Source organism: Colobus angolensis, unplaced genomic scaffold, assembly GCF_000951035.1.
Source record: "Colobus angolensis palliatus isolate OR3802 unplaced genomic scaffold, Cang.pa_1.0 Scaffold105, whole genome shotgun sequence".
NCBI classification, from domain to species: Eukaryota; Metazoa; Chordata; class Mammalia; order Primates; family Cercopithecidae; genus Colobus; species Colobus angolensis.
Genome location: NW_012111475.1, coordinates 4,165,804 through 4,192,975, shown reverse-complemented (window position 1 = coordinate 4,192,975; position 27,172 = coordinate 4,165,804). Strand labels below are relative to the sequence as shown.

General features: G+C 40.8%; 1 protein-coding gene across 1 annotated transcript in view; it reads left to right on the top strand.

Moving 5' to 3' along the window:
- Positions 1 to 27,172, top strand: part of DNAH8 (dynein, axonemal, heavy chain 8) — a 335,359-nt gene that overhangs the window by 229,145 nt on the left and 79,042 nt on the right. Inside the window, exons 74-81 of the mRNA XM_011944829.1 lie at positions 3,218 to 3,373; positions 5,751 to 5,933; positions 9,405 to 9,510; positions 11,780 to 12,032; positions 12,604 to 12,794; positions 19,272 to 19,393; positions 23,253 to 23,371; positions 25,116 to 25,318. Coding sequence (XP_011800219.1) covers positions 3,218 to 3,373; positions 5,751 to 5,933; positions 9,405 to 9,510; positions 11,780 to 12,032; positions 12,604 to 12,794; positions 19,272 to 19,393; positions 23,253 to 23,371; positions 25,116 to 25,318 — 1,333 coding nt within the window. The remainder of the gene's footprint in view (positions 1 to 3,217; positions 3,374 to 5,750; positions 5,934 to 9,404; positions 9,511 to 11,779; positions 12,033 to 12,603; positions 12,795 to 19,271; positions 19,394 to 23,252; positions 23,372 to 25,115; positions 25,319 to 27,172) is intronic.

The following is a 27,172-nucleotide window of genomic DNA, read 5'->3' as shown; positions in this document are numbered from 1 at the left end:
ACAATACAGCCTGTCCTGAATCCTCACAATGTCTTGTTTGCACTTCTGTTGTGGACTTAGAATCTGACTTAAGTTATTGTTCTTTGCACATTTGTCTTTTATTTCTGCTGTACCATGAACTCATTGTTGGCCAAGTTTTACTCATCTTTACATGTTCTGCACTGCTCTTTTTGAGTAGAAATTCTGATATTTATTGAATTTAAGTGAATTTATCAAAGTGTGTCATCATGCCGGGCGCGGTGGCTCAAGCCTGTAATCCCAGCACTTTGGGAGGCCGAGACGGGTGGATCACGAGGTCAGGAGATCGAGGCCATCCTGGCGAACACGGTGAAACCCCGTCTCTACTAAAAAATACAAAAAACTAGCCGGGCGAGGTGGCGGGCGCCTGTAGTCCCAGCTGCTCAGGAGGCTGAGGCAGGAGAATGGCGTGAACCCGGGAGGCGGAGCTTGCAGTGAGCTGAGATCCGGCCACTGCACTCCAGCCTGGGCGACAGAGCAAGACTCCGTCTCAAAAAAAAAAAAAAAAAAAAAAAAGTGTGTCATCATTATAGAAAAAAAGAACCAGGAAAATAATGTGGTCATCTTGATGAATATGAAAAAAAAAGCACTTGGTAAAATTCAATGCCCATTCATGATCAAATTTCCAGCAAACTGGGAGGGATCTTCCTTAATTAGGTAAAAAGTTTCTTTTTACAAAATGCCATAACAAATATCATATTTAGTGGTGAAATATTGAAAGATTTCCTCCTGAGATCAGTGCTTCTCATGCAAGTGGATACAGCCCAGTGCTGGGAAGCACACCTAAATACCCCACCTCCTCAGTACTCCAGAACACAATACATCAGTCTATGTTTACTAAGAAAACTCAGGGAAATCCTAGAATGGACCAGGCAATGTAAATAGAAGAGAAGAGTTAAAAGAAATAGTGTCCATTTCCGTGGAGCTTCTTAGGGGCCACATTTTCAAGGGTGCACAAATATGGTATACCAGAACACTTCTTAGTTTCTGCAGCCAGGTCAACTATAACTTGTCCCTGGCCCCATTCCGCTCGGCTCCGCTGGCTTTCAATCTCCCTGCTCATCTTATTCTTGGAACCTTGCCTGGACCTCCTTAGCTCAATGCATGCTCCTGTGTCACTTGGCCATGAATGCTGCTGTTTTTTCTGGTCATAGCTTTAGCTCTCCATTTCAGGATTAAATTCACTGATAGTCTTCACTAATGTCCTTTCTGATGCAACCCAGTCCCAGGAACCTTCTTGCGGAAGGAACAGAAATATGCTCGAGACACTTTCTTATTTTAAAAATCATCCACTGCTGGGATGGAAATAGACTGAATTATATTCTTTTTACTCAGACAACATTATTTTCTTATGTGGATAAGCACATGTACAAACACATGCAAATGAAACACGAAGCATGGTTTATATGTCCAGGGCTGTGGTCAACCTTGGCAGCTTGTTTGCCAAGCCTACCTTCAATGCCATCTCCAGGACCTACAGCTCTGACTTGTGGAAAGAGTGTATTTACTAAGCCTCGCTATCAGGAATTCACTGGTCACCTTGTAAAGACCCAATACCAGTCTCTGTGCAGGTGAACCAGGCTCTGGTGGTGGTTACCACATACATAGTGTTTCACAAGAAAAATCAAATGAAATAAACCTGAAATTAGGATTCCAAAATATTATTTCAAGTTTATAAAAGACATTGAAGATGATTGAAGATAATTATCTCCTTACTTGGGAAAGAAATCACAAAAATAGAATTTACCCCTTGAGAAATAAAGCAGGATATAAGCAAATGTAGTCTTACTGGTGCTTTTCTTCACCTTGTTTATTAAGTTCATAAAAGCTCTTTGTTTAGATTCTTTTACCTTATTAACTTATAGGAAGGTCTTTACAGCACATTATTTGTATAAAGAAAGCTATTCATCCAGGGAAGCAACTTCCTTCATGTGCAGATTTTCTTTTTAGTTATTTCCTTTTTAATCGAAACAGGACAAAAGTAGGCTGATTTAAGTTTTATATTTCGTATCTTCTTTTTATCATAGTAATTGAGAGATATATATTTAATTCCATTCTCCTAATTACCTGTTATCCCAGTGGGTTCTTCCTTGTGTCTTATGGTCTGCACCCACAATAGCATAAGACATTAGTTGAATTCAGAAGATAGGATACAACAAGTTGAGAAATGAGCCTTTGGGAATCCTCACAGTAAGGCAGGGGGAGGGATCCTAGGCAACATAAGGGTTCAAATCCAATTGGCTCATGCAGAGACCAACCAGTACAGTGTGTCTATTTTAACTAATAACAAACGCATTAAACTAAACACGGAGGACCCAACCAGGAATTCAGAATTGTAGTTTTAAAAAATGTAAGTATATATAAAGTCAATGTATAGTCTTTTAGGTTGACTTATGGAAAGTGTAAAATTCTTCCCAGTAGGAGACAGAATACATGGATAGGCGACTCAATATATCATTTCTGACGTTCTTTTTTTTTTTTTTTTTGAGACGGAGTCTCGTGCTGTCACCCAGGCTGGAGTGCAGTGGCCGGATCTCAGCTCACTGCAAGCTCCGCTTCCTGGGTTTACGTCATTCTCCTGCCTCAGCCTCCCGAGTAGCTGGGACTATAGGCGCCCGCCACCTCGCCCGGCTAGTTTTTTGTATTTTTTAGTAGAGACAGGGTTTCACCATGTTAGCCAGGATGGTCTCGATCTCCTGACCTCGTGATCCGCCTGTTTTGGCCTCCCAAAGTGCTGGATTACAAGCTTGAGCCACCGTGCCCGGCTCTGACATTCTTGTGTTTACTTTTTATCACTTACTCATCTTGTAGGGGTCCTGAGAAAATAAATGAATATCCAGATATGCAAGTTGCTTTGCTTTCTCTGAGTGATTATAGCTATGTGAGTTTGAAAGGATTAATCCTTGACTATTTTCTTCCATCTGTCAGGAGCAGAACTCTGACATTCCATCTGAGCAATGCCCCTTGATCCTCCTTTTTTGATCAGAGACCCCATTACACACCCAGACACCATTCAACAAAATCATGACTCACCAAGTGTTAGAAATTAATTTTTGTGTGTTACTTTAATTTTTTTAAGTAAGTTTTCCTGTATTGCCCTTAAAATTCTTGGTTACCTGTCCGAAAAATCTCTTAGTTTCCCGTAGCGATGGGCACATTCTTTGTAATGCTGATAGACCAATGAGTTCTTTCTGTTTAGGTGACATCTCTGAACCATAAATATTTTCGCACACACTTGGAGGACAGCCTTTCCTTGGGCCGACCCCTTCTCATTGAGGACATTCGTGAAGAGCTGGATCCAGCCTTGGATAATGTATTAGAAAAGAATTTTATTAAATCTGGTACCACTTTCAAGGTGAGCTTTGTTAAAAAAAAAAAAAAATTAAGAAAGAGAAAGAAAGAAAAGAACAATGGTGACATCTACTTATCTTTTTGAGCATAGCAGCAAATGCAATTTCCTTTAGGCAGTAGTATTTGGTACATCGGAAATAAACTATTTCCAGACTGACACTTCAGTGTTTCTTTCTATTTTTTATAGCATATAAAAATTGCTGAGGTGGGGGCAATATTTTGGTAAGAGTAGTCATTTAGCTGAAACTAAATAACATTAAGGAAATACATTGTCTGGTCTTAATATGTTAGTGCAACACAATATATATATATATATGTTTAAGCAACTCTTGATATTGGTTTTGCAAGTCTTATATGTATACATTTTTACAAAATAACCTGAATTTCTTCCCTGGAGGAAATGACATTTTAATAAAGTCTATACACATTGATTTGGTCATTTATCTCTTTATTTTCAGTCTAAGTTCATTGACTTTGTTGGAAGCTATGGAATATTGTTCTCAATTGTTGGTGATGAATTGTTTTCAATATGTATAAGTGTTTCATTTTTAATTCATGCCATTCTTTACCTTTAGGCTTCTTTGGTTTTATAACAGCATTTCTGATTGGGTGTTTTTCACTTTGGATAACTTAATTTCATGAATATCAGTGAATAAGTAAAAAATGAATATTTTCTCATTAAACAAAGACAGATTTATTCAGAAAAATTTTCTTCATAATGTGAAATCTTTCATATGCCACATTTTAAAAAATTCATTCAGCAAAGTTTATGGAGCATCCAATATATACTTAAGCCTTTATGAGTTTATAGGGGGAAAAATAAATAAAGCCCAGTTAGTGTTCTGAAGCTTAGCATCATATTCTATGAGATTAGAGGGTAGAATTTCTCTTTTTCATAAAAAGAAGCTAAGAACAAAATTTTGGTGACTTGCTTGGATATTATGGACTCATCCACAATTTTGAACGGCATTTAAAAAATGTTTAATCCGGCCGGGCGCGGTGGCTCAAGCCTGTAATCCCAGCACTTTGGGAGGCTGAGACGGGCGGATCACGAGGTCAGGAGATCGAGACCATCCTGGCTAACACGGTGAAACCCCGTCTCTACTAAAAATACAAAAAACTAGCCGGATGAGGTGGCGGGCGCCTGTAGTCCCAGCTACTCCGGAGGCTGAGGCAGGAGAATGGCGTAAACCCTGGAGGCGGAGCTTGCAGTGAGCTGAGATCCGGCCACTGCACTCCAGCCCTGGCAACAGAGCGAGACTCCGTCTCAAAAAAAAAAAAAAAAAAAAAGTTTAATCCACAAGTAAAGATCATATATATTTAAACTATACAATGTGGTAATTTGGTATACATATACATTGTACAATGATTACCACAATCAAATTAACACATCCATCACCACACATGCTATACCTTAGATACCTGAAACTTGTTCATCTTATAACTGAAAGTGTGTACACTTTGACCAACCTCTCCCCATGTCTCCCATCCCCTACCCCGCTGGCAACCACTGTTCTATTCTCGGCTTCTGTGAGTTTGACTTTTTTAGATTTCACATGTGAGATCATACAGTGTTTATCTGTGTCTGGCTTATCTTGTATGGCATATTTAATATGCCAAAGGAGGTTGTAGACTCTCCATTCCTGAAGGTCTTTTAAAAGATCCTAGATTTTTGTCTGCAGTGTGAAGGCGTAATGCCTTAGAATGTGATGGTGGCCTTAGTGATGTTTTCAGTCACATGCAGAATTAAGAGTAACCAGAGATTTAAGTCATTTAAAAATTCTGTGATTGCCACCTGATTTTTAGATAGCAAAAACCAATTTTTTTCAACATGCTGCAAATAGTAGTGTTTAAGATAAATGTTACCTTTTTGAAAAAAGTTGGCATTTTTCCTTTGAAAATTACATTAACTTTTTCTGTTATCAAATATGCTTCAGATATACCTATGAAATTAAAAAAATAAAATTTTCTATAAACACAGCAAATTTCCACAGTAGGAAACAATTTTCTTAACCGGGGGAAAAAATAGCAACTCCTGTACTACAAACAACTGATAGGAGTGATAAGTACTCGCTAAGGTGTTAAAGTCAAATCTTAGATGTGTCTAAGTTTTCCTTTATTCACCATTTGCTTTGGATAACTTTTTCATTTGATTTGCTTGGGATCATTGCTAAAAACATCACCAGGCAGGAGTACAATTCTAAATTATTCTAAATTTAATAGGCTTTATTATTTAAGATTCGTGATTAAAATTTTTTAACTTTCCTTCCCAATTTATTCAAGTTTCACAGCACTGACAGGTAAATTCTTTTCTAAATTGAACCCAAGTTCCTTTGCCTGTCCTTTAAACTGTTTTTAATTTTATATGTGAATTTATGTAGGTGAAAGTCGGTGATAAGGAATGTGATATCATGGATACATTTAAACTTTACATTACTACAAAGTTACCAAACCCTGCCTTTACCCCGGAGATTAATGCTAAAACATCAGTCATTGATTTCACTGTTACAATGAAAGGACTTGAGAATCAATTACTAAGGAGAGTAATTCTAACAGAGAAACAGGTAATCTCTCTCTCAAGGTAAAGAATTTCTGCTTATAATAAATGCTTAAAATGTATTGAGAAATTGCTAAGTATGTGAAAAAGAAAAAAAATTTAAAAACCATATTTGTCCTTGTTAACGTATTTCTTTTGCAGCCTTAATTCCTGTCAAGAAATCATGTAACTCATCTTCTCATCCAGCCTCAAACACACACACACACACACACACACACACACCCTCTTTCTACTTCTGTCTTTAAACTTCTAGGTGTACTGACTATCTATAGTCCTTGTCTTGGGGACACCTGAAAACATCAATAAAACAATGATTGAGAGAAAAAGAAATTGCTCTGAATGGCTCTTATTTCCACTGTAGTAGTTTCAACTACTTCAGTCCAATAATCTAATGATATAGGGAGCCATACCTTTATTTTTAATTAAATGAAATTTGCACTAAAGCAGGGAAATTAAGTCTAACTGAGGGTTCTAATAAAACAAAGAACAGCTTAGGACTTGAAGATTTTAAGAGACTGATACAAGATTAAACTAATTTTTAAGTTGACGCTCAGAAAACATTAAGTTTTATGCATAAAATATAATTGCATAAAAATATAATGTTATGTGTCTGCATTATAAAGTACATTTGCATAAAATATGAGAAAGTAATTAATTTTAGAATGAAAGATTCAAGGCAAGGCAAGGTTAGAAATAATAAGAGCAGCAAGGCATGAAGTGGATGGGAGAGAAACAGAAGGACAAGGGAGGAAAACAGGCAGAGGAGGGAAAAGAGGAGATGGGAATCCAGGGTCCCAGACACAGCCAAGATATCCAAGAAGGGAGAGAGAAATGACACAGACACCAAAGAAATAGACTCAGTGAAAGGCAGCATCCTGCCTGGCTCATGGACAGCTCACCAAGGGACAGGCCCTTGAAAGGTGGCTGGTCTGGTGGAGTGAAAAGGGCACAGTCCCAGCTTTGACTCTCTTAGTTGTTTGATCTTAGCTTCCAATAAACCTGGGGCTTATGCAGTCCAGGAAGGGAGCCTGTTCCTCTTCCACAGCCAGGCAGAGATGGCCCTGGCCCGGCAATTCACTGTTCCCATCGCCTCTCAGGATCCCATGCTGTTAACTGTTGACGATCAGTCCCTTGTGGTCTAACTGGTGCTGTAGGTTTATTTTGAGATGATTCCTCGCTGGTCTAGATCCCCCCTGCAGGCTGCACTAACCTCCAGAAGTCAAGCAACTCCACTGCCCAAAGATCCTCAGGGCTCCCCACATCCGCTTTTCTCATTCCCTAGCTTCCTCTTCAAGAGAAGTGCTAAGGTGCTCATAGCAACCTTGCTGGAGAAAAAAAATGCACATTTAATATGCAGGAGGGTATTCTAAACATTATATTTAACCCTCCTAACAATCCTCCTATTACACCCACATTTTTACAGATGAGCAAATGGAGACCAAAGAAAATAAGGGTCTTCATCTATAACAGCATAGGGACTTTGCAGCCTGCCAAGCCTCCTAGATAAACTTTACAGGTCCTGCTATGAAGTTTAGCAAGAGTCCACTGTGCTATGATATCTGATATCCAGAAAAGGAAGCTAATATGATTTCATTTTGTCCATGTATTCCTATACTGCCACCCAGGGGTGACCATTTTAATGAAAATGACTAACTGGTTATTTCCCTGCAAATAGAGCAATGCTCTTCATCGCACCATCAAATCCTGCCACCCTGTAAGTACAATGCCAATAACACTAGTCTTGGAGTTGGAGGACAAGGGTATTAGGCTGTTATAACATGCAGCTGGTTACTGGCAGAGACCAGCCTAATACCCTTGTTATTCAGAGTTCATATTTCTGGGTCCTCGGTTTTTCCAAATGTAAAATAAAGAAACTGGACTAAAGTCAGCACATTTCAATTTGACAAATATTTATTGGGTTGAGTTTCTTCTCTACAATGCCTCAAGTTAAGTACTGTCAATAATACAAAGATGAATAGGAGAGTTTACGTATCTGTCTTCTAGATGCATAAACTGTAGTTGGAGGGAAATAATCTACTCATAGATTGTGATACAATCTGAGGTCAAGAGTTTGAGACCAGCCTGGCCAACATGGTGAAACCCCGTCTCTACTAAAAAAACAAAAATTAGCCGGGTGTGGTGGTGGTACACGCCTGTAGTCCCAGCTACTCAGGAGGCTGAGGCAGGAGAATCGCTTGAACCCGGGAGGCAGTGATTGCAGTGAGCCGAGATCACACCACTGCATTTTAGCATGGGCATCAGAGGGAGACTCCATCTCAAACAAACAAAACACACACAAAAAAAACCCCAAAAAACAAAATAAACTATATTAGATGTGCAGATAAAGACTGTGCCATGACTTTTGATTGACTGGTTCAGGAAGATTTTCTGAAAATGATGAAATTTCTGAAACAATTTTCCCAGAAACCTTCCCAAATAAGAAGTTTTAAAACACCTTCTTTTAATATAATTCTACATGTAACATGTGATTCTGTATAAAGTCAGAAAAAAATGTTATGAGGAATATTATTGAGATGATTTCAATGTAGACTCTACATTTAGTGAGAGTATCAGTGATACTGACACATCGCTCTCAGTGTTAAATTTCCTGATTTTGAATATTGGACTATGCTTATGTAAGAGTGACCTCGTTCTTCAGAGATTTGCTAAAGCATTTAGGGATAAAGGGACATGACATCCGAGAGTGATTCAGCAGTAGTAATAATAATAATACCAATAATGACAATATTATGTTTTCTATAAAGATATAGCGATAAAGCAAAATGTGATTTGGTGAATCTAGGTGAAGGCTGTGTGAAAGTTCCTTGTATTAGGCTTGCAACTTTTTTGAATGCTTGAAATTTTTTCAAAATATAATTTTAAAAATATATCATTTTATGTAAGAAAAAAATACCCTGTAAACATTCAAGTTTGCCTTCTGTAGAAGGAGATACAAATAAAATGGAAAATGGGTTTGTATTGGCAACTGGCTGTGCCAAACCAGGTACCTGGGGCTCCCATAGGAACCAGGCCAAGAGCTCACATTTAATCTGGGTAGCCCCTTGGTTTCTTGGTGTTAGTGCCTTTTTGTTTCTACTTGTTCTGACTGCAAATAAAGATAGCATTTCTTACAGAAGCAGTGTGGGAACAGGGCCAAGAGAACGGGACATGCTATTTATAAACTTCAAGCTGGCAAGAGAGCTTGGGGTAATTGGGCAAAATTGTTTAGCAGAATTGTCTGGTGCCTGCCAGTATAAGTGCTGTGGAACCTTAATGACAGTGGGCATAATTAAAAAAAAATTTCCACAGAATCAAAAATATGGATAGATAGATTTGACTAATGATAGTAATTTCTTCTGCCATTCAAAAGGTACTTTGGTTTAGACTTTAAAAATGGTTAATAAATACTAGTGAGTTGGATTTGCTATAATAACTGGTAATTATAGTTCCAATGTTATTTTTTGTTTTTTAATGACAGGAGTTAGAATCTGAGAGGGTTAAACTTTTGGAGGATGTTACTTTTAATAAGCGGAAGATGAAAGAACTTGAAGACAACCTCCTCTATAAATTAAGTGCTACAAAAGGTATTGTGTTATTAAGAAGTAATGAAATAACAGATTCTGAATAAGGATCTCATTTACACTGTTTTCAATGCCCTCATGACTATAGATGTTAGGAAATAGTCATGTTATCAATGCAAAAACAAGCAAGGCAATTTCCATCTAGACATTAAAGAGGGACGGCAGAGAATCTGATTTTTAAATTAGCAAATAGAGACTGAGCATCTGAGAATAACACAATTTTCTTGATATAATTGCTTTCTCCTGAGAAAAATAAGGGCTCCTGATAGAGCTAGGTAACTCATTATAGGTTAATTGCCCCATTATAGGTTAAGCTTGCCCCAGAGAAACTAATGTGCTCAATCTATTTTTTTTTCTTTTGAGGCAGAGTCTCGCTGTGTCTCCCAAGCCAGGTGCAGTGGCTCACGCCTGTAATCCCGGCACTTTGGGGGACCAAGGCGGGCAGATCACCTGAGGTCAGGAGTTTGAGACCAGCCTGGCCAACATGGCGAAACTCACTCTATTTGTTTTTTAGATTGATTATTTCATTTGGCATTGAAATGGAGTTACTGCAATGAGTTATGACACATGTAATCTGCGTCAGAGGAGCTTGGGTACCAAAGGCCCAGTTTACCCTCTACTTGGCTTGATCTCCCACTTTAGATGGGAAAGATAGGTTCTCCTCTGGGTAGCCAAATCATCATGTCACACCTCAATTTGAGGATGTACTCTCTCTGCAATATATAAAAAGAAAATTTTATCCAATAAAATCAACAAACATTATGTTGTTCTGTAGCAGGCAAATCACAGCAACCTGAATTCTACTACCTTATTAGAAGTGAATGAATACTTCCCAACTGCACCTTAATTCCGGGATGTTATTTAAACAAGTCTGACCCTCCAGAAATAGTGTACCTTTATGGTGAGCTTGGTGAAAAGTCCTTTTATCTGCCTACTTGTAGTGCTCCTGCTAGTGAAGCTGTCTGTCTTTTGGTCCAGTGACTCCTCCCAGCCATTTGGGATACCCCTGGGCATTAAAAATATAGCAAGCAGAACTGGGGGCTGCTCCCCTAGTCTAGCCAAGAATGTGCTGGATCAAGACCTCTTTCCTTGGGGTTAATCCCAAGTTGGACTTCCACATTAGACAGCAGGCCCATCAGAGTAACACAGCCCTTCCTGCAGCACTCACCTGCCGTCCAGAACTCTAGGGTAGGCCAGAGTGCTGCTGTTTGCAGATATGGGGATTGTTAGCCCAGTACATCCAAGGTGTCTTTCCTTAGATTTTAATTTTAAAACCAAATTCATTGTTGTAAGCATCTACTATTTCTATTAAAAACAATAATTTTAAAAAGGATGAGTTCATGTCCTTTGTAGGGAGATGGATGAAGCTGGAAACCATCATTCTCAGCAAAGTAACATAAGAATAGAAAACCAAGCACCGCATGTTCTCACTCATAAGTGGGAGTTGAACAATAAGAACACTTGGACACAGGGAGGGGAACAGCACACACGGGGGCCTGTCGGGGGTAGGGGCTGGTGAGAGGGATAGCATTAGGAGAAATACCTAATGTAGATGACGGGTTGATGGGTGCAGCAAACTAACATGGCCCATGTATACCTATGTATCCAACCTGCACGTTCTGCACATGAACCCCAGAACTTAAAGTATAATAATAATAAAAAAAAAATAATGAAAGGCAAAACTAAAAATAAAATTCAAGTTTCTCTTCCTGGTGAGACATTTTCACTATACCCCAATTTACTCTTGTTAGAGACAGAGGGATTAGAGTTTTCTATAGCAACAACTGTTCTACTAAAGCAGCGTGAGGAAAGAGTGTACCATTCAACTACCAGCATGACAGCCCAGTGTGAAGTGTTCAGGTTAGCTCACACCCTGAGGCAAGTGGGGTGGACAAGCTGTGACACTTGAGGAGAGCCACCAAGATGACAATGGGGGTGAAGCCATCACATGGGGAACAGCAAAGACCACTGGAGACATGATCATTATATTGAGACGTGTGAAGACCCAGTCAAATGGGTCTTTTGCTTTTTGCAGATGTTTAGGCAGAGTGGGGGATAGTCTGTCAGTGGGAATGTTTAGAAGGCTTCAGGCATTGGATGGTAGTTGGACTAGAAGCTTTTTGGTGTCTTAAGATTCTACTGTACCAGTGGTCTTCCTGACTTTGGAGACATCAAGTTGAAAGCTAACAGTATTTTTTTTTTTCAGAAGAGATGTATATTGCCTTGCAACTTTCCCATCTGTGTACTACAGTTTTCCTGTTTTGAATTTTAGGCTCACTGGTAGATGATGAATCTCTCATTGGTGTACTTCGAACTACCAAACAGACAGCAGCTGAGGTAAGTGAAAAGTTGCATGTGGCTGCAGAAACTGAGATCAAGATCAACACGGCTCAGGAGGAGTTCCGGCCCGCAGCCACCCGCGGAAGCATCCTCTACTTCCTCATCACAGAGATGAGCATGGTCAACATCATGTATCAGACGTCACTGGCCCAGTTCTTGAAGTTATTTGACCAGTCCATGGCCAGGTGAGTCCTCACTACCTTCATCCACAAGTGGTAACTTCAAAGCTTGCTTGCATTTCTACTGTTTTAGAAATTGCTTTTTCACTATTCACAATAGCAAAGACACGGAATCAACCTAAATGCCCATCAACAGTAAAGTGGATAAAGAAAAGGTGGTACATGCACAACATGGGATACTAAGCAGCCGTAAAAAAGAATGAACTCATGTCCTTTGCGGAAACATGGATGGAGCTGGAGGCCATTATCCCTAGCAAACTAACACAGGAAGGGAAAACCAAATACTACACGCTGTCACTTATAAGTGGGAGCTAAATGATGATACCACATGGGCACATAGAGGGGAACAACAGACACTGCAGCCTATTAGAGGGTGAAGGGTGGGAGGAGGGAGAGGATCAAGAAAAATAACTAATGGGTACTAGGCTTAATACTTGGGTGATGAAGTAATCTGTACAACAAACCCCCATGAATTAGGTTTACCTATGTAACAAACCTTCATGTGTAACCCTGAGTTCAAAAGTAGTTTTAAAAGACAAATTGCCCTTTGCTTCCTTGATTCTTAAATGTATTTCAGATCTGAAAAGTCACCACTACCTCAAAAGAGAATTACAAATATTATTGAGTTCCTGACATATGAGGTTTTTATATACTCTGTCAGAGGCCTATACGAAAACCACAAATTCCTGTTTGTACTCCTCATGACCTTAAAAATTGACCTTCAGAGAGGAACAGTTAAGCACAGAGAGTTTCAAGCTCTCATTAAAGGTAAAGTGATATGCTCTTTGATATACCATAAACCCATTTCTGTGATACAGTAGGGAAATGATGTTCTAATGGAAGTGTAATGAAGTTTTATTTTTTAATATCTCTTTTCTGTTTTTCGTTCGTTTTGCCCTGGTTACTTAAGATTCAGGTCTGTGACAACTCAACTGAATATTGATATTATTGTAGTTATTGATATAACTACATTCAGTTTATTCACTGCTGACCATGCCTGGGAGAATCGATTGCTCAAGTGAGGAAAAGTGATACTGGTGATGGCTTTCTTTAGCAAGAGAGCCATTCCCTCAGCAAGGGGGTATGATGGTTTTTCAGACTGCAAGAAAAGGCTCACTTGTGTTTCATATTTGAAGTTAATCCTATTCATTGCATATCTCCATGTTAAAGGTCTAATTAAGAAGACAAAAGAATGGAATTTTCGTTTCAATTTAGTTACACAAGTATTTACTGAGCTCATGCTATGTAAATCCACCACGCTAGCTTTGGGGATGTAAGAATAAACCAGATACTGCTTGAAAAGAAATAATAGCCTCAAAATGGAGATAAAGATAATTTAAAAATCACTCCAAAGTGAGGCAGAATCAAGTGCTGTAAGAGAGCTAAGAAACAAAGTGTTGAGGCTAAAAGGAGGGAGCGATTACATGTGGTTGGTGAAATCAAAAACAGTTTCTTAGAAAATATACCTTTGTGAGTTAAGTCATGAGTTGGGGAGCTATTTGGTACGTGGCAAAATGCTTCCATCTTTTTCTTGTGTGTTTGGCTCTTTCTATATGATTTAACCAATTATTTTCTGGCTCCCCACACCCCAAAAAGAAAGTGGCATTTGAGGTGGACCCTGAAGAGGTAGAAAAGAGGAAAACATTCCATGCTGAAATGGAGCAGCATAAAAAAGAGAATGAGTGGAGAACATCTAAGTTGTAAGAATCAGTCTGGTTTTGTTGAAATGAAAGGTGGATATGGAGGCATACTGAGAAATAGAGCTGGACATATAAACTGGTGACATACTGCGGAGAGCCTGGGTTCCCATAGGAAGCATTTTCTTGATCTGGTAAGAAACAGAGAGTTGTGTAAGGTGGTGATGTGATCATTATGGTCATTTAGGGAGGTGAACTTGGCACATGTGTAAGGATCAAAGAAAAGAGGTTCAAAGGAGTCTCTTTCAATCTTCTCAACTGCAGGAATACATTTCCAACCTGGGGTAAAGGCAATGGGAATATCCAGGGAGACAAGGGTATGAGAGATGAGGGAGGTAAAATGGCAAAAACCGATGCATACAAGAGCCAAGAGAGCAGGCAGAAATGAGTCTATGATTTCCGGTCTATGCAGAGATTTCTGGTCTGGTCGGTTGGAAGAGGAGCTGGTTTGAGGAGGATTGGAGTGGGGGATTTCTGGATGCGATTTTAGGACCTATTTAGTCAGAATAGGCCAGATTTTGCTGGCATAAAAACAATCCCAAAATTTCAGTGACTTAACACAACCAAGGTGTACTTCTCATTTGTGTTACCTCTCCAACATGCTGTTCTAGTCACTCAGAAATCCACATTGCTTTCATAACTACTACGGCAGAAGGGCAAGGATGTGGCAGACTGTGCACTGGCTCCTAAAAGTCACCCCACAAGTGACACATGTCACTTATGCTCCTATTTCCTTAGCCAAAGCCAGATATGCAGCCACATCTCACTTCAAAAAGAGCAGAGAAATGCAATTCCTCATGTGTTTGAAAGGCAGGGAAACAGTTTGTGACCAGCTCTGATGACTACAGACATGTGAAATTTGAGCTATCCAGAAAAAAATTAGAAAAGATAACCTAGGCTGGGTGCGGTGGCTCATGCCTGTAATCCCAGCACTTTGGGAGGCCTAGGCGGGTGGATCACAAGGTCAGGAGATCGAGACCATCCTGGTTAACAAGGTGAAACCCCGTCTCTACTAAAAATACAAAAATCAGCTGGATGTGGTGGCACATGCTTATAATCCCAGCTACTCGGGAGGCTGACGCAGGAGAATCACTTGAACCAGGGAGTCAGAGGTTGCAGTGAGCTGAGATCGCGCCCCTGCCCTCCAGCCTGGTGACAGAGCGAGATTCCATCTCAACAACAACAACAACAACAACAACAACAACGTGATCTAGGCAGTCTGAGAGAAAAGTCAGGCAGTTACAAAGATAGGGCACAGAAATAACAACCAAAGCCATGGGAATGAAAGTTAATCTAGGGAAAAAATGTGGAGGATTTCTAACCCACAAGGTGATAGGACCTGCTACATTTTTGTCCTCTGCAGCCTACTTATAATAAATGGGCAGTCACCGATAACTTCTTACTCTTCCTCTACTTCATTCAATTCCTTCCTCAGATTCAGGTTAGATTACCACTGTAGAAACTTTGCAAACTATTTTGCATCATCTCTGAAATTTCTTCTTTGCGCCTTTTTCATGAACACAGGTTTTATTTCTGGTAGTTCCAAGAAAGTTGAAATGTATCATCTGGTTCATATTTTTTTCACAGGTCTAATGCACTTGGGGAAGTTGGTTTTTTAAGGCAATGTGGTATGGTACAATAAACACTATCTAGGGTGGGGAGGAGGTACTACAGAGAGTGTCCGGATGTATGAGATTTTGGTCTTGGGGATGTTTAAGTACAGTAAGTGAATTTACCCAATCTGGAAACCTACTTTACCTCATTTCAAAAATCTTTAAGCCCTCGCTTGGACTTGGGATACAGCCCCGGTATTGTAGGACACCGAGCAGAGGGGTAGGGGGCATTGAAGCATGCTGAAATCCAGGCAGCAGTGGCAGCAAAATGACGCCCACAATCGGGGGAAGCCTTCTATCTATGCACTATGGTCTGAATATTTGTGTCCCCTCAAACTTGACCGGTTGAAATCTCACCCCGCAAGGTGGTGGTATTAGCGGGTGAGGTCTTTGAAAGGTGATTAGGTCATGAGGGTAGAGCTGTTATGAATGGGGTTAGTGCCTTTATGTAAGAGGCCTGAGGGAGCTCACTCCCCCTCCCACCATGTCAGGACACCGTGAAAGGAGCCCAGGAAATGGGCCCTCACAAGGCACTGAATTCGCCAGGGTCTTGATCTTGGACTCCCCAGCCTCCAGAGCTGTGAGAAATAAACACTTCTGTTGTTTCTAAGCCAATCAGCCTATGGTATTTTGGGATAGTGGCTGAACGGACAAAGATATTGTGCAATACGAGGGGAGGAAAAGCGTACTTTTGAATCTTTCCTTACTGGTGAGCTGGCTTTGCTTCCTGAATGCCATCTGCTAATGTGGCCCCTGAGAAGGAGGCACATATGACATAGAAAGGAAGAAGTGGGAAACCTGGTGCCTGGGTCCACAATGGATGCTGGGAAGGAAAAAGGAGGTCAGAGGTAGAAAGAGGAGGTCAGGTGCAAAGATCCTCATCTCTTCCTTGTCTCCTGAGGGAGGTGAGAAGGGGAGAGGGCCAGAGAAACTCTCAGATAGGAGATGACCCTGCATTCTGCCCAGTGTCACACCCACCATGGAAGCAGGGGAGTAACTGGATGGGCGAGCCTGAGGTTTGGCAATTAGGAATGTGGCGACATTCAAGGGTTGAGAGGGCTGGCACGCAGCAGAGACTGGAGGTCAAACAAAAAAGTTTTAGAGAAAGAGAACTTTGTACCTGCAGACAAAGTACCAGTGCCAGGAGCTGGGGCAGTGATTGCAGCCCAGGGCCCCGACAGATAGCATTTGTCGTAGCTCAGAGGATACAGTACAGGGACCCGGCCTGCATCTGAGGCATGGGAATCCTGGAGGGCAGCCTGCAGACCTGAGGCATGCTTCCCACCAAGACATAATCCCACCCCATCTCACCTCTCCCACCTACCAGCCAACCAGACCAGAGCTACCGTGAAAGAGACTGGGTTATTTGAAAGAGGGTGGGTAAATCAGAGGAGACTGAGAAATGTGGCAACACAGTGGGGAGGGAATTCATCAGGGAGGATTAGATTTGTTACAGAAAAAGAAAGAAGGCTGAACACATGGGTTGTGGTGTTAGCACATTTGTGACCCCATTTCATAAAATCGGAGTCAGGGACAGCTATATTGTATAGAGCCAGGAGAGTCAGGGAGAGGAGTTTGGATTTAATTTAGTTGGCAATAAGGAGCCATCGAATGTTTTATGAGCAGGGATGTGGCATGAACAGAACAGTGCTTTAAGAAGATTAATTTGGGATTGTATGATAGGTTGATTGGCAGCAGTACAATTAGCTCAGCAATAAAAGAGTTTTTAAACAACACAAAATTTGTTTTAGTTTTGAACTGGCTTACATTTTGACTGAATTATTCTTTAAAAGATGATATGACTTTGTTTTTAATGTTTTTTTACAAAGTTAACAAACATGATCCTTAGATCATAGATATTTTAAAAAATCATTTTGAACTCAATACTTAAGGGGGAGAGTGGAGGAGTTATTCATCGTAGCAGAAATGTTTGATTTCCCAAGAGTGACAGGTTTTTCGGTTTGTTTGTTTCAATTACTACTTTCTTTCTGCAATATTTGCAAGGTGACTTTGACTTTCTTCTTCAACCAAAAATGTCAGAACGCTTTGAAAAATGAAATGGATACCAGGCACAGTCCTGCATTATAGAGCAATGGATTTACCTTTCTTCCCTGCCTGGTTATTTTAGAAAGATATTATCTTTCTTTTGTCATAGATTGTGTACAGAAAGACACCTTAGGGGGTCTTTTCTTGCTTTCCAAACTGGACTGGACCTGGGCCTTCCAAGCGGGGAAACAAAAAGAGAGAGAGAGAGAGAAAGAAAGAAAGAGAGAAAGAATGTCAGAAGAACAGCTAATGATTACATAGCTCTTATTATTATTCTATACTGTTCTAGGTACATTAATGTATTTAACCTTCGCAGCAGCCAATCTGGTAGATTCTATCAGACATCCATGTGGCAGATGAGGAAACTGAGAGGGATTTATGTTTTTTTGTTCAAGTTTATGCAGCTAATGAGTGGCAGAGCCAGGATATTTTGGGGAATAGGAAGGGCCGTCATTGTTCTAATATGTTTGGAAACACAAAGATAGCTTAGATTTCTTCTCCTGGTGTCTCTAAAGCTCAGGATTACATACAAACGTTTCTTTGGAAACAACCAAGAAGAAAAGGGGTGAGTTTGTCTCTGTGCCAGGGCTGCAGGTGGCTCTCTCTAGTGGTTGCTGCTTGCACCAGTGACTCCTACAGTAGCAATAATGGTGCTCCAGTGAGACCTGCTCTGTCTCCAGGTTGCAGAGGGGCCAACAGTGAGAAGAAGGTTTACACATTGTTCTAAAAGTGTTGTTGCACTCAGAGCCACAGATTCCCAAGTCCCCTGTGGTGGAGGAAATGGGTTTACATGAAAAAAGTACTTTAGTTCATACAGCTACTCAGGACGATGCTAGATGGGGAGAGCAAAGACCTGTAGTTCCCCCACACCCCTTTTTTGGTCCGTGAGTTGATTTGTGAACTGGAAGGAATGAGTTCTTAAGGAAGATGATAAGATTTAAAAGTTCAAGAATCACTGTTTTGCATACATCTGAATTAAACAACAGTGGAGCTGGAATTATTATGATACGATACTAAAGACATGCAATAGAGGAATTTTGAAATTGTAAATATCATCATGTATTTCACTGGAAAATGCTGGGTATGCCCGTTTGACCTGAGATTTGCTTCAGAATATGATTAATACTATAACTCATTCTCCACTGGACTCAAGCTCTGTAAAAGTCAGGGTCTGGTTGGCTTTTCTCTGCTACATCCCCCAGTGTCTGGAACATGTCAGATACCTAGAGGGTGCTCAATAAATATTTGTTCCATCAGTGAATGGATAAATGATTTAAATATTAGTCATCCACTAAAAAATCCATAGATCTATTATATCATTTCCTCCTTCACTTCCTTCCCTCCCTCTTTTTATCCCTAGCCTCCGTTTCTCCCACCCTCCTTCCCTAACCCTAACCCTAACCTTAACCATAACCCTAACCCTAACCCTGACCTTAACCCTAACCCTAACCCATCCATCTGTTTATCTCTCTGTTTGACCTGGTAACAAGTAGTATTTAATGGCAAGCTTCTGGAGGAGTAAAGACTAAGAAGTGATTTTTAAAATCCACACATGAAAAGATCAACATATTCATTGATATCAAATTATAAATTTTAGATCATTAAAAAATAAAAAGCAAACAAATATAATCACTTGAGAAAAATTCTTTGCAGGGAAAAATGAAAGAGTTGTTATTTGTACCTTATAAGATGGTATAAATCAGTAAATAAAACACTAAGACTTGAAGGAAATGTACCAAAAAGCCCCCACATTTTCTGCAATATTATTATTTTCCAATTTTCCCATATTTTTAGTAATGTGGCTATCTTGCTTTTATTATTTGGAGAGTACATTTCTAAAAATGAAGTACAGGCTCACGCATTTCACCCCATCTGACGCTCTTCCCCAGGAGGAGCAGCTCTGGACCTGAAAGCCTGCCCTCCCAAGCCCTATCGCTGGATCCTTGACATGACTTGGCTGAATCTTGTGGAGCTGAGTAAACTTCCACAATTTGCAGAAATTATGAACCAGGTAATACAATAAAGGGCTGGTTGAAAGTGCAGATCTGCAAACCCAAACATACCTGGGCCACTTAAACTGGGGCTTCCTGGCAGCAATTCCTTCACCCAAAAAAGTCAACTCAGTAGTTTGGATTTGAGGCTCTGTGGCTGTCTGGGAGAGATCTTGGACAGATGGACCTCACGGTTAACCTCTTCATAGTTGCAGGCAACTATGTTTTCCTCCTGTGTGGGGGGCATGGGTCATTTTTATATGCCTGTTTGAGTTGCTGCCGGAATCAGAACCAGTAGATGGACCGTTTTATTGTAGACGACTCATGCTTTTACACTGTAACTTCTGCCTATGATTAAGTGATTTGTGCAGATTTGAATGTGAGTCAAATTAAGCGGTTGAGGTCCCTCTAAAAAATTAATTATTTTAGTGGTGAAATAGAATGGTGAAAATGGAGAAATAGGTGCCGATTTGCCTGTTGTTTTTTTCTTATTTGAAAATGTACATTGATTACTGTGGATTAATTGTTGAGTCAATTGTTACTGGAAAACAATCGTGCAACTCAGAATAAAGATAGCTGTTTTTTACTGGGATCTGTTGGCTACAACTGCCTGTCACTGAGGGAGCCTGCAGTTTCCCGGTGTCAGATGCCAATAATCATCTCTTTTCTGTGGCCGCTAGTGACTGACAGATGGGGCCATAGGTAGACTGCAGGTTGGCAGAGCCTCATGCTGTAATCACCAATCCCCCACCCAACATACTGTGTTAGCTGCCTCTGTTTGGTTTGCTTAGTGGCATTTCTGAAACATTGTGTAGACTCTACCTACTCAGCCTGGTTGGGTCAGAGTCAATTGGATAAACTTACTGGGTTCCATCTGTGGATGGACAGTGAGCTTTGTTTTGTAGTACAACCACAGATGAGTCCTCCAAGCCCAAACAAATGCTTGGAAAAAGAAAGTGATCTTGGGCTGGGTGCGGTGGCTCACACCTGTAGTCCCAGCACTTTGGGAGGCTGAGGCAGGTGGATCACGAGGTTGGGAGTTTGAGACCAGCCTGGCCAACAGAGTGAAACCCCAACTCTCCTAAAAATACAAAATATTAGCTGGGCATGGTGGTGGGTGCCTGTAATCCCAGCTACTCGGGAGGCTGAGGCAGGAGAATTGCTTGAACCTGGGAGGCAGAAGTTGCAGTGAACCGAAATCATGCCATTGTACTCCAGCCTGGGCGACAGTGTGAGACTCCGTCTCGGGGAAAAAAAAAAAAAAAGAAAAAGAAAGTGATCTCGATCTGGTCAGCGATTGGGTAAGGGAGATGGTCAAGAACCACTGGAAAAATCACTCGAAGCCCACGCCCTCTACTGATGGTTTACATTGATACAAGAATATTTATTATTGTTTGCCTCTGCCAACTAGATGTTAAGTACTCATGAGGTAGAATATAGTAGCTATTACTACTTCCAATGGTACTTTGCAACAATAACCCTGCCACAGAAAAGCAGAGTTATTGACCCTAATTTATAGATGAGATAACGGAGATTCAAAGAGGTTAGGTACTTGCCCAAGACCCCATTGCCAATAAGTGGCAAAGCTCATGCTCTTCCCATGCCATCATGAGTTATTTCTTTCCCACTCCTCTTACACCACTGGACGGGCCAGAAGTGGAGTGAGGGGCAGTTCTCAGGAAGGTTGCAGAATTTCAGTGGAGACCTGCAGTCAGGTGGCCATCAGTCTGGCCTGCCTGTGGGAAGGAAGGGAGGAAGCAGAAGATCAGTCTCCCAGCTGAGTGGGTGTCGGGAACTGAAACATCATAACCTCAAAGAGATGCTTCCCTGACCTTGGCATCCCAGGCCAAGGGCCAGGAAAAGGAATGAGAAATAGAGGTGGGCATACAGAGGCTGGAAGTCATCTTATCACCCATCATGGCTGCAGCTCACCCTAGAAGCTCTAGTGTGGTCAAGTCAAAATTAGCAGGTGGAAGGTCAGTAGGCAAAGAATAGTCATCCGATTTCTTCCTGTGCCTCAGCCACAGTTGTGGAGGAGACCTGTGGGGGACATTGTGGGCAGGTGCAAGGTAAGGCTGGCAACACCCAGGCCCTGGCATGCAGGCAGCTTCTTTGAGGGTGGCCAACCAGAGAGAGCCGATGCAATCTTCAGGAGATAGATGGCAGTTGTGAAACATTTCAGAAATCCCCTTTATTTATTTATTTCTTGAGATGGAGTCTCACTCTGTTGCCCAGGCTGGAGTGCAATGGCATGATCTTGGCTCACTGCAACCTCCGGCTCTCAGGTTGAAGCAATTCTCCTGCCTCAGCCTCCTGAGTACCTGGGACTACAGATGCATGCCGCCACGCCCGGCTAATCTTTTGTATTTTAGTAGAGTCGGAGTTCCACCGTGTTGCCCAGGCTAGTCGCAAACTCCTGAGCTCAGGCAATCTGCCTGCCTCTGCCTCCCAAGGTACTAGGATTACAGTCGTGAGCCACCAGACCCGGCCAGAAATCCCCTTCATCTTTTAGTGCCCCAGGGACAAAGTAGGAGCAACTGAGTTACAGAGTAACTGTTCTGTTATTAATTTATACTCTATCTGTATCCTGTATGATGAATTGTTCACACTATAGATTTGAGACTTTGGACAGTTGTTTACCCTGTCTATGCCTCAATAACAAGTAGGGGTCATCGAGGAAAAGGTGTAATCCTCAGGTCTGGCATAGGGCATCTGTTATATGAGCCTTTGCTATTTGCTATTATTGCTTACTGTGGCTTTTTTATTTTTATTTTTTATTTTTTTGTTTTTGAGAGGGAGTTTCACTCTTGTTGCCCAGAGCTGGAGTGCAATGGTGCGATCTCGGCTCACAGCAACCTCTGCCTCCTGGGTTCAAGTGATTCTCCTGCCTCAGCCTCCCGAGTAGCTAGGATTACAGGCATGTGCCACCACACCCGACTAATTTTTTTTTTTTTATTTTTAGTAGAGACTAGATTTCTCCATGTTGGTCAGGCTGGTCTTGAACTCTGGATCTCAGGTCATCTGCCCACCTCAGCCTCCCAAAGTGCTTATAGGCGTGAGCCACCGTGTACCGTGGCTTTTTTAAAAGCACACTTACATAACCCAGCCTGATTGTTGCTGAAGAGCAGGGATAGGCTCAATAATCTGTAGTTTTCGTACTTAGTCTTGATGTCACTTGGGCTACAGTGAACACCTTTTAATGCCTCTGAAACCCTGAAGTCTTTTTAATGCTTCTGAACTTTAAGACCAGTTGCTGGAGAGACTCCTTTCGTTATTAGGCTTTAGGTCTCAAGGTGGGGGATCACTAGGAAAATAAAAGTTTTGATTTTGTCATCTATTATTATTTTTAAGTAAAGATCAACATTTAGAGGTCGGGTTATCAGAATGTCCTGTTAGTGGTTCTCAACTGAGGGTAATCTACCCCACCCCCAGGGGCGTCTGGCCATGTCTGGAGACATTTTGGATGGTTAGGACCCGGGTGGAGGGTGCTGCTGGCATCTCCAGTGGATAGGGATGCTGCTAAACATTCCACAATGCCCAGGGCAGCCTCCCACAAAAAAAAAATTCAGATCCAAATGACAATAAAACCAAGCTTGAGAAACCTTGATGTGTGTTTCTTCTGGCCCAGTCATTTGGTGCAGTTAACGAATGATCCTAATTGTAGCGCATAATGTAGAAAAATAATGGAAGAACTGGAAGGGAGTAGTAATATCCACGTTATTCAAGTCATTGATCCTGAAGAAAGGTTTAAACTGTGTTGTTACGCTTGAAAAATTATCTGCCTGTAAAGAATGACCCTCTCAGGTGATTCCGAATCCTTTCTAATATATTCCGATTACATACAGTTCTGTGACTTGCTAATTGGCTTGCTTCTTTTAGATATCTCGTAATGAGAAGGGGTGGAAAAGCTGGTTTGATAAAGACGCTCCAGAGGAGGAAATTATCCCTGATGGATATAACGATTCACTAGATACCTGCCATAAACTTTTACTTATCAGGTGAGAACAGGCATTATCAGACCTAGAAGCATCACTCATAATATTGCTAATTTACAGATTTTATCTCAGTGAGTTTACTTCACTGTATCTCTGTCATTGAAAGAATGGGAAAAACCTCAATTACTTCTGTGCCAGCCTAATATTAGAAGAAGTGTATGTACTTCCAAATTATGGCTTTGGATAGCAGTTCTTCAGTTCCTTGACAAGCAAAATAAAATGGTAATGGTGGCAGGGAATGATGTATTTTGACAACGTATTAATGATAGTGCTTTTAGCAAAAAGCGTGAAAAATATGCTTGTATTATTCACTTTGTTCATGATTTACCATTGAGTGTAAATCAGTTATTGTTGAATTTATTTCTTTAAAAAAGCAGACCTCACAAAGTTACAAGACAATTAGCTTGTAAGCTAAAGTTAAATTGCATTTGAGAAAAAAACCAATAATATTGCACTGAATTTGAAATATATAAATGCTACTTTTGGCTATAAAATGGAAACAAAAGTTTGAAATTGATGTTAAAGAAGAAAATTGCCCTCTCTTTTCACATTTTACATTTTCTCAGTATCCAGTAACTCCGAGACCTTCCACGTTGAAAAAATCAGTGTGTGTGTGCGTGCACGTGTGTGTGTGTGTTTGTATGGTGGGTGGGTAAGGCAGAGGAGTAAAGCATGGGAGATGAGACCCTACATGAAAAATGAGAGGTAGAGATATTTTGAAGCGATTTTTGTCTTTTCTAATGTTATACACCTAAGTTTGCATTTCTTAGAAAAAGCTGTTTCTTAGACATTGTCACCCTTCAAGAGTGGCCAGAACAACACTAATGTTGACCTCATAGTCCACAGAGTAAGAAAGGGCTCCTTTTTTTTTCTATTTTTTTTTTGAGAAAGAGTCTTGCTCTGTTGCCCAGGCTGGAGTGCAGTGGCGCGATCTTGGCTCACTGCATGCTCTGCCTCCCGGGTTTACGCCATTCTCCTGCCTCAACCTCCCGAGTAGCTGGGACTACAGGCGCCCGCCACCATGCCCAGCTAATTTTTTGTATTTTTAGTAGAGACGAGGTTTCACCATGTTAGCCAGGATGGTCTCAGTCTCCGGACCTCGTGATCCACCCACCTCAGCCTCCCAAAGTGTTGGGATTACAGACGTGAGCCACCGCACCCAGCCAGAGCTACTTGGTTTTATTGGAACACATGTGTCTATTTTTTAATCCATCATTTAAAAATTAGATCTATGTCAAATAGTACAATATAGTAGCAAAAAAACAAAACAAAACAAAAAGAGTCTGTGGGGCTTGTCTGTGCTTTACCATATCAGTATTAAATGACACTATCCAATGTGTCTGTGTGTGTAGAACTTGTTATGGTGTGCATTACACAAATGGTATGCCACAAATGCTTGCTGACCAACTTGCTTTGGGCATCGTTGGCACATTGGTTCCTCCCTTGAAGGATGTGGAGCCTCAGAGTGTGTGGCAGGTCAGCCCCTACTATGTGTTGGAGCTGGTAGAGGACACTGTGTTGTTATGGGCTCTGCCCTGCTTCTTGCCAATGCCTGGCTGGCACCAAAACCGTGAGATTAAATTTGTGCTCATCCATGGATAGGAAACCTGGCCATTCCTCTTACATGGATGTGGGAAAGTAGGAATGAGCTTGTTGCCCTTTTGCTAATTAAATGTGTGTTTTTACTCAGATAGAAGAAAAAATGAACACGTTGAGTTTATTTCGCTTAACTTGTATTCATTTTTAGGTCGTGGTGCCCAGACCGTACTGTTTTTCAAGCGAGAAAGTATATTGCAGATTCTTTGGAGGAGAAGTACACAGAACCAGTTATCTTAAATCTGGAGAAAACTTGGGAAGAAAGTGATACCCGGACACCTCTGATCTGCTTCCTGTCCATGGGGTCTGACCCCACCAATCAAATTGATGCATTGGCCAAGAAACTGAAACTGGGTAGGATTAACAATCTACAAAATTTAGCAACACTTCCATATTTTTGCCCGGAATTTTGCCTTTCATAATTTTATAACCGATTCTTAGAAATATATGTACAACTGAATTCAAAAAATATTAAACTTATTCCTCTTCCATCCTTTCATACCCCCTAAAGTGAGGGTATGATACAGGTATCTTTGTGTAGAGAAGAACACACTCATCTACCATATACTTTTTTTTTTATTGGTTGTGTTTTTAAGTTCTAAGGAGATGGCTGCATTGCATGGATAGCCGACTAAAAAGAATGAACGCACAACAGCCAAAGTTTATGTTATTGCCACGTCTATATAAAATTACGGCAAAGTTTATTTTGTCACAAATTGAAAAACTATAACCATTATTGTAATGCATAGTAATTAGGGATTAATTATTTCATGCTTTCACTTAATAACCATTCAGTACAGGCAGTGTGCTAGATTTGGGGGTACAGAGATGAATACAAACACAGCTGGGAAAGACAGACATGTAAACATGTAATTGAGGGCGATGTGACAGCTGCAGTAAATGTTTCATAGAAGTGGCCATTCACAGGATTCGGAGCTACTCAGATTGCCTGGGATATGGGGGAAAACATCACATTGATGATATTTGAGTAGGAAGTTAAAAAATAGATAAAATTTACCAGGTGGGGTGGTGGGAGATAGAAAGTTGCTCCAGGGGGAGGAGATGGGCAGAGAAGTTATAAACACAGAAGCGTTTATAAGTGTGACTGAATCAGTAGGATTAAGGGACAGGGATGCAGAGCACATCTTGACAGGATTGTGCCATCCTGTAAGAAGGACTGTTTATCCCTTCCTTCATTCATACTCTGAAAATCTGAATGTTGTTGACATTGCCATTTGCAATCTTCTAGGTTCAGATATCTATATAATTTGTGGGATTAATCCACTCATGTCTTTTGTGTATTTAAGTGATTGATTGTGAATCACTAAATCTATCCTGTGAAGTAAAATTACATTAAATTTATTACATAGTCTACATAAGCATGATATAAAATCAATTCAGTCATGTCCATGTACTAGCCACCTGTCCCTGTGCATAAAACCACGCTATGGTAGTATGGTCCATGTTCATGTCCTCTTTTCTCATCTTGACTTCGCTCTATTTGTTGTTACCACACTGTTCTATATTCTTAGTGGATCAGTGTTGAAATGGCCACGGTCTTCTATCTGAACACTGATACCAATGCAAAGAGCGCCCAGGTTATACTGGCAACTCCTCATGGTTAAGTCTCATTAGCTATCTTCAAAGTAGGCAGTTTTGTTCTAGTATTTACTGCAGCATACCAGCTGTCTGAGTTTATCTAAGAGTGATGCCTCTCTAGTAGCCTTACAGTTTGCAGATCTCTCTCAAATCTGTTGCTCTCTGAGTGTTTATCCAGCTGCTGCTATGCCTCACTTCTGTCTCTACACAGGTGTCTTTTTTCTCTCTTGCCACTTGCCATTCTTCTCCACATGGCAGAGCATGTGGCTTCTGGTGGCTCATGGGCTTCACTGCTTACGTGCTCAGAATGTTCAGCACTCCCAGTGAAACTGCTCTTATTGTCTTGGTTCCAAGTCCCAATATCCAGGGAAGTAGCTCGTTGTCTTAGCTTTGGTCATGCACTCCTTTCTGGGCCAATCAACGAACTGTTGCTCTGGAGATAGGTTCCTAGTAGAAACCTTATGTATGAAGCTGGAATGGGGGACATTTCTTAGAAGAAGATACAGTGCCTAGAAGAAGGAATATTCAGCTAGAGTTACCATTTCAAATGTTGTAATTTAAGAACATAATCAAGAAATTCAAGGTCTCCTTTGGGAGAAATTATAACTG